Here is an 8,156-nt window from a genome sequence, read left to right on the forward strand (position 1 = left end):
ATTAAGTTTACAGGTAAAATAGGAAATAAAAGAGAAAAGTACTTATATATACCTAGGTGGGGCCCATGGGATAGATTATAAGGTACGACCCATACACTATTTATTCTAATTAACCCTTCACAGTATTATCGCTATCTGAGGTTCGTAATTAGCATGAAAACGATGGGCTTTCTTGGTCATCTTCTGTTTGTTCGTCAACTTTTTCTCACTCTAATGGTCAGAGGTTTATTACTTATTGAAAGGTCATATGCCCAGAACGTTTTAGTGTTATAGCCATCAATAGAGAACAACTTTAAGATCAATAAGGAATTCAACTGTCAAACAAAATCAGCTGTACATGAAACTATTTTATTTAGAAGTCAATTACTGCGTTCAGTTTTTATTATGTCAAAACGTCTCAGATCCAAATAGGAATTAATTATCATTAGAAATGTTATTTTACGTGTATCATGGGCTGTTCCTCTAAGTCCAAGTGTGTAAAATTGGACTAGCGCCATGATCTCAAGTGAAATGACTTGGTCATAGCTGGTTCCGTCAAAAAATGGCAACTTGGAGTAGTTAAAATTTTATTATATAAATCTCTTCCCCTCTGCTGAAGTTCTCACGTCCCATTCAGCAAATCGAGTATCATAAAGTAGTATAACAATACTATTGTACTACCCTTCTTTGAGATCAAAAGGAAGGAACACCACAACATTTCAACAGCTTAATTGTTCTCTTGACCGTTGATAGCAATGGAAGACCATTCGACAGAAATGAAAGTGAGAGTGGAGAGCTCAAGGATCGTCAAGCCCACCTACGGAGGCGTTCCTCCCCCCACCACTGAACACATGCCCTTCAGTGTGTTCGATAAGGTGACCATCAATGCGCATTTCGCTTTCCTATATGCCTACCGCCCACCAACTCCTCCAAACTCTGTCATGGAGACCGGCCTCGCCAAGGTGCTCGCCGCGTATAGGGAGTTGGCTGGGCGGCTTGGGGAGGATGGCGAAGGAAATCCTATAATTCTCCTGAATGATAAAGGGGTGAGGTTTGTCGAGGCCTCGGCGGACATCACACACGACAGAGTCATGCAGCACGAGCCATCACCAGCATGGCTCAACCTGCAGCCAGATGGCGAGGAGGAGCTTTTCCAGGTCCAGCTGACACGGTTTACATGCGGAACCCTTGTGGTAGGTTTCAGCATGTACCACCGTGTTGCTGACGGCCCTGCCATAGCGAACTTCTTGGTTGCTTGGTGTCGGGCATGTTGCGGCCTAGACATCGGCCCATTACCTCTGCGTGACCGAGCGATGTTTAACAAGAGCCGCCACTCGCCCCAGGTCAAGTTTCAGCACCAAGGGGTGGAGTTAACCACGGAGAGAAAGACTTCCACCGCCGTTGAAGGAGGCACTCTGATCAATGGCAACGTTGCAATTCACAAGGTGCATTTCAATAGAGAGTTCCTCAACATGCTAAAGGCTAAGGCCTCTTTTGGGTCAAATCAACGATACAGCACGTTTGAGTGCTTAATGGCTCATCTCTGGAAGGCCATCACCAAGGCTCGGCGACTCCCGGGCAATCAACAAACTCACGTCCGCATCTCTATGAATGGGCGCCAGCGGGTAACCCCACGCGTGCCCGACGAATACTTTGGCAATCTAATTCTGTGGGCATACCCAAAAACAAAGGTGAGGGAGCTCATCAGCAGACCACTAGGGTATGCAGCGGGTCTAATCCACAGTGAGATTGCGAAGGTGGACGATAGCTATTACAGGTCTTTTATAGATTTTGCAAACTCTAAAGAAGCGGAAGGTCTTATAGCAACGGATGATCCGGATGATTGGTTGTTGTCTCCGAATGTGGACGTGGATTGCTGGCTAAGGTTTCCCATACGCGATATGGACCTTGGGGGGGCTTGCCCTTTCTACTTCATACCATCTTACTACCCAGTAGAGGGGCAACTCTTCATTGTTCCTTCCTTCACCGAAGGAGATCATGGGAGCATGGATGCCTACGTAGCATTGTTTGAGGAAGACATGGCTTCCTTTAAACGAATGTGTTACTCGCTGGACCAAGATATGGGTAAGCAATCTTTACAATTTTATAGCCTCAATATCGTTCATGACCTCTACGTACGTAGTTATCATAATATATCATTATATATATATATATGCTGCTTTACAATATATAATATGTTAGAATATCATTCACCACAGCATTTATAATGAAAACTACTACTCTCCGTTCGATAATATGGTAATTAACATAACCAACAATATTTCCATTTCTATCAGATTATACCTACAACAGGGAGAATTACAGGAATTTGCCATCGTCGTGCATGCAGATCCCTTTATGGGAGAGGTACGTAATATAGTTAATCATCATGTTTGCCGAGTTTTGACGACAAGCTAGTTTTGTTGCATATATGAAACCGTTGTGCAAATAAATTTATCTTTTGCAGGAGGTCTTATCTGCCATTCTCCAGCACGTCTCTGTGCTCCCCAAGGAGCCACTTGATGATGTCCTCAACTGTACTGTCGCCAAAAGCATTGATCTAGCCGGAGATGCATCCCGTGCATGGTTTCTTCAATTGATAGCTTAATTAATTAGTTGGTTTTTGTTAATCTTGTTTACGTAGGAGCTGAAACATGGGACAAACTAATGACATGAGGCTTATCTAATGTTCATTTGTTAAGTTGTCTCTGGTTACTTGTAATTTACTATGTTTCTTTCTATACTTATTTTATGCATGGTGATGGTTCCATATCTTTGTTCCATCTCAAATAAAATATCCTCTCCTCCACTGCCGTCCCTTATTTTTTTGGGTGCCTAATTGTTTGGCAGTAACAATTGTTAAGCTCCCTAAATTAATTTTGATCAAATGTTTGGCAGCGTGTCGCTTTCCAATTGGACCCACTCGACCAAAGCTCAAGTGTGCATTGATCTTGATTCCCTACTGTACATGCTTTCGGACACGTGTCCCAGTAACTTTTGACCCATATATGCAAAGAGAGCAAGAGCCGTAGGCTAAAATAATCTCTCTCAAATTTACTTTGGCAGCTGGAGACAATTTGCTAATTTAATAATATAACACAATTTTTATTATTTCGTTTCTACTAACTTGTTAATTGATTTCTCGTGTGCTAACTTTGACCTCAGCCCCTTGTTCCCCTCTCTACAAGCCTTCAGATACCGTCCCACGTACATAATTACATCGCACTTTCAATCTGAACAAACAATAAATTAATTAATATAATACCTTTCTAACACTGTTGTTCAATATCCTGAAGATTTAATCTGATATATATGTATCTAAAAATTACCAAGACTGCTAGCATCATACTTGTGCTATTCATTTTGAATATCCGATTGACTTTTTCAAATCGTAGCAATTAGTGAGTAAGATCTTCATTTCCTTCTTCCTTTTCAATCTACAGCCTTCAATGAAATAAATAAATAAAGTTAGGGAGTGACGATGGGATCAAGTCTATTTATAATAGATCAATCAGCCAGCTATTCTAGGCTTACATTGCATCCAATAAAACTTAAATTGAGCCACATAACCACAGCATTGAAATAAGGTGTTACTATAAGAAATTTGCCGTATATCAATCTTTTCTATAGCTGCAAACCTAATTCCATCATTATTGATTTCAGCAGTTACGAATAAATTAATTGTTTTGTTTATATTTTGATATAAACACTCTTGAAATTTATTTAAATATACATAATTTAAGTAAGAGAGAAGGAATAAAGTTTTAAAAGGAGGGTGAGAATATTAACCCTCCAAATGAAACCCAACACAATATTTCTTTCATAGCAAAAAAAAACAAAAACAAAACCATGATTCCTCTCCTCCTACCGTTGCAATCAACATCTCCCATCGCCATCACCTCCTTCTACCATCATTTGGTTTCGTCTCCATCGCATCCATCTCCGTTGCAACTTTGTACCCTTCCATCATCGGGTCTCCTCCTCTTGTTGGCGTCCCAGGTTATCATGGTTGCAAAGCTAGTGATCATTTACAATAAAGCCCAGTCCACGCCCACGTGCTCACACAGCACGCGCATGCGATAGATCGGGCGTGGCCCGTCACAAATAGATACACTCCTATGCTCATATAATTATGATATCATCAAATAAAATATGCTAACATATTCATACTCACATAATCTATCACTAAATAAATCATACCATTAATCAAATAATATGTTAACATATGAATATCTAAGTTCACAATAATATACACTAGACCACTACATAATTTGACAGGACCCACACAGGCCACGATAAACCATCAAGATATAACTAAAACAACTAATATGAGTACACTATAATCTGACATGTATTATACAAATTATCATCTGATACAATAAAGTACAAATATAATAAACAACGATACAACTCAATTTCTATACAATATATTATCTATACCGTCTCACACCGATAGCTCACCTCATCATTCTAAATTATCTTCTCAGGATATCTCAAGTCGCTATCACGTACCATATATTTGAGGGGTTAGAAAATAAATAAAGAGAGTCATAAGCAAAACGCTCAGTGAATAAACCTTACCCCAAAACAGTGATGTCAAACAGAGAGTAAACTATATACTAAATAATATGAATCATATATGAGCGTCATATTATAAATAAGTATATGATTGTATCCTCAATAATATATAAATGAAATGTACATATCATATCATAACTTATCAAAGTATATAATTCTCAACAATGTATAAATAAATCTCCATATCATGCCGTCATTATAACTCTCTCTCAATATGACACATATGAGGCATGCCGACTATGACTATGCTATGATATCAAATACAACCCCATATGATACATATTGACCGCTCAATAATCAGGTATATCAGATAATAATAAAATCATATGCATTTCTCAGTATCTCAATGATACATTTAGTTAGGATCTTTTCTTACTGTATTAATTATTTATTTTCATTAAAATAAAATTTCTGTAAGTCGCATTCAAACGCATGCGGTCGCATTTCAAACGCATGCGGTCGCATTCGAACGCCCTTGCGAATGCCCTTGCGAATGCCTACATCAGGTTCGCAAATACAGAGAACGCATATTGTGCATTCGAATGTGGTCGGGCGAGTTCGAACGCCCACGTTCGAACGTCTACATCGCGTTCGCACATACAAAGAACCTCTTTTGTGCATTCGAACGCGATATGGCGCATTCGAATGTGATCGGCGGGAATCCTCTAGAACTAGGGTTACATCTTATTTTAGGACTTGTTGGCTAGCTTCTATAAATATGTGGATGATAGCCAACTTTATTATGCTATTGGAATATTAATTTCTTGCCTTCTATCTTCTCTCTAGACTCTCTCTCTCCTCTCTCTTCACCATCCTTCCACCTCTACCGTTGGCAAGGTTTCTTCTAACTTCTAATATCCCTCGACTATCGAGCCACCCCTCTTCTTTGGGATCTCAACCACTTCGTTCTCTTCATCTATATCCCTTAATCACATCTGCTATCCATCTTCATCTCCATACCCATCCATAATCCTAACATCCACTCCATCCATCACCACCACTATCACCCACGTTATTCCATATTTTCCTTCTTGCTATAATTCGAATCTGCAAAGGGCATAAATACAAAAGTTGTAGATCAGGAAGTTATGGATCTAACTCAATTAGTTTTATAATTGTATGACTACAATAGAATATCTGACGAATATTTTCCCACGATTGTGCGGATTGATTCCTATAATACATTCAGATCTTGAAGGAATAGTTGCGTAGCTTATCTTTGGTTCCAGATCTTATGAAATGGTATCAGAGCTTAACAATTGGTATCAGAGCACGTGAACCTCAGACCTTCATTAATGGTTGAAACAAGGAAGATGACATTAACAAAGAGACCTATGGAGAGCACACTGACAAGGGAAGACTTAATTCATGATGACCCTAACCGTGAGGCCGATTCCTTTGGAGCAACCACGGTAGGACCGAGTCAACCAACGTCCATGATTATAAATATGAATGAACTTATGAGCATGTTCCATACATTGATGCATAGAGTTGACTCAATTCAAAAGGATCACAATGATTTCAAAGAATATGTCATGAACCGATTTGATTTGTTATCTCCTCAATGATGATCGGAATTTCAAGAAGGACCCGCGGTCCAGGTGCATCATGTGAGTGTCAATGATCCCCTCTTACTTATGCCTACACATCATTCCCCACCTCCATTGCAAAACCCAAGACTGGTGTACTTCGTCGATAAAGAGGATTGGCACTATGAGGATGAGGTTGATCCCTATGGAGATGGTGATAGACATGCTCGAGGATTTAGAGAGGGTGATCAACCTGCACAAAGGTTTAGACCTGAATCAAGGATCTTTCGCGAACCCGACAATGCTATTCGAGGGAGAATCGCACACTTGGAGTTTCCAAAATTCCAAGGCGGTGATTCAATGGATTGGGTGTTTCAAGTTGAATAATATTTTAATTGTCAAGGTACAACGGAAGATGCAAAAGTCTAGATGGCAAGCTTTTACCTCCAAGGAACGGCATTGCATTGGTATAGATCGGTTATTCATGGTGGTGGATTTACCGGATGGGCTGATTTTTATAAGAGGATTACACGTAGATTTGAGACATCGACATATAAATATTTTGCCGCCACATTAAGCAAGATAGTTGATATGATTCGGACTTCACCGACGTCGTCTCGAGCATGGATTCACTTTAGGAGTGTTTTTGCTTCATGTTTTAGTGTTTAATTTCCATTAAAATAAGTTTTTTGTAAGTCGCGTTCGAACGCGGGTGGAGTGAGTTCGAACGCGGTTTGTGAACGGGGTTGTGAACGTGGTGAAGAGAATGTACTATGCGTTCGAACGCACTGTGAACGCCTGCATCGCGTTCGCAAATACCGATAGGCGCGTTCGATCACGCGTTTGAACGCCTGCATCGCGTTCGCAAATCCAGAAGAGCTAATTTGGTGCGTTCGAACGCGGTCAGGCGAGTTCGAACGCGGTCGGCGAAAATTGTGTTTTATGGTTAATGTGAGTTGTTGGTTAGCCTATAAAAGGATGTGTAGGGCAACCAAAATTATTATTGATTATTGAGATTGAGTTTTGCCTTGCCTCCTTCGTCTTCTTCGCTCCCGTTCTCTCAATCCCCGGCGACGCCACTTCTAACCTCCCTCGTCCGGCTAATCACCCTAGTCCCTTAGGGGTGGCCCTCTTCTCCCCCTTCGTCTAATCTATCCCGCACTTGCCATAATCCTTCCATCAACCACAACCCTTCCACCATCACTTTTCACCGGTGCCACCACATTAACGCCGGTCCTCTACCATCCACCATTACCTAGGATCTCGTGCCTCCATCCACGGATCGAAAACAGCGCATCCTGACGTCCGTCCACTAAACGAACGATATCTCGAGATCCCCAACTCCGATTCACTTGAAACTTGATTTGTTGAAAAGCTCTTTTCCGGGCCTAAACAAACTTTCACGTTGATCCGACGGTGGAATATGTCGGGATCTTATTTCAAAGTTCCGTGCAAGATCTAGTCCAGATCTAAGAAATAGAAAAGATCGATCTTTAGCCCTAAAGGAGAGATCGTATCAAGCTGGTATCAGAGCCTTAGCCCCAAAGAGAAGATCGTATCAATCTGGTATCAGAGCCACCGTTCCTCGAACAAGCGCTTCCAATGACGACAACCAGATCCATGGCTGCACGGCGAGATGATGAAGAAGAGATTATCCCAATAGAGGAGAGAGAAACGGTTGCAGGGACTTTCACCCGCGGAACCGCCCGATCTAATTGGAATACGGAAGAGCCTGGCGTTCAAGCCGTGTTGGGGTCTCTTTCCAAGCAGATGGCCATCAATAATCAAATGATGATGGAGATGCTGCGGGAAATTCGGGCGTGGCCGAAACCTTCTTCAACAAGTAGGGCAATCACAAGGCAGCATGGGGAACCCTCTGCAACATACCCAACATCCTCCACGGCTTCCCTGTTCATCACAAAAGTAGGGGAGAGTTCGGTTATCAGGCAAGATCGAGCTTCTACACCTCGACCCATGGTTAGCCGCAACGAACGGCTGACCGCTACAATGGGATCCTCAACCATTGTAGCAGCCCTCGGAACCTCCACATCTTCCCATGCACCGGAGACC

At 41.4% G+C, this 8,156-nt stretch overlaps 1 protein-coding gene across 1 annotated transcript; it reads left to right on the top strand.

The window, feature by feature from the left end:
- The first annotated feature begins 734 nt into the window (after positions 1 to 734).
- On the top strand, positions 735 to 2,751 carry LOC140785516 (agmatine coumaroyltransferase-2-like). The gene is made up of 3 exons (XM_073133373.1): positions 735 to 2,064; positions 2,277 to 2,346; positions 2,447 to 2,751. The coding sequence occupies exons 1-3, from the start codon at positions 735 to 737 to the stop codon at positions 2,541 to 2,543; spliced, it is 1,497 nt and encodes a 498-aa protein (XP_072989474.1). The 3' UTR covers positions 2,544 to 2,751.
- Positions 2,752 to 8,156: the final 5,405 nt, after the last annotated feature.

This window comes from Typha latifolia, chromosome 4 (assembly GCF_019914945.1).
Source record: "Typha latifolia isolate L0001 chromosome 4, TyphaL0001v2, whole genome shotgun sequence".
NCBI classification, from domain to species: domain Eukaryota; kingdom Viridiplantae; phylum Streptophyta; class Magnoliopsida; order Poales; family Typhaceae; genus Typha; species Typha latifolia.

Coding starts and splice junctions, on each gene's coding strand:
- LOC140785516 (XM_073133373.1), top strand. CDS start 735: ATGGAAGACCATTCGACAGAAATGAAAGTGAGAGTGGAGAGCTCAAGG. Junction 2,065..2,276: donor CTCGCTGGACCAAGATATGG/GTAAGCAATCTT, acceptor CATTTCTATCAG/ATTATACCTACAACAGGGAG. Junction 2,347..2,446: donor CAGATCCCTTTATGGGAGAG/GTACGTAATATA, acceptor TATCTTTTGCAG/GAGGTCTTATCTGCCATTCT.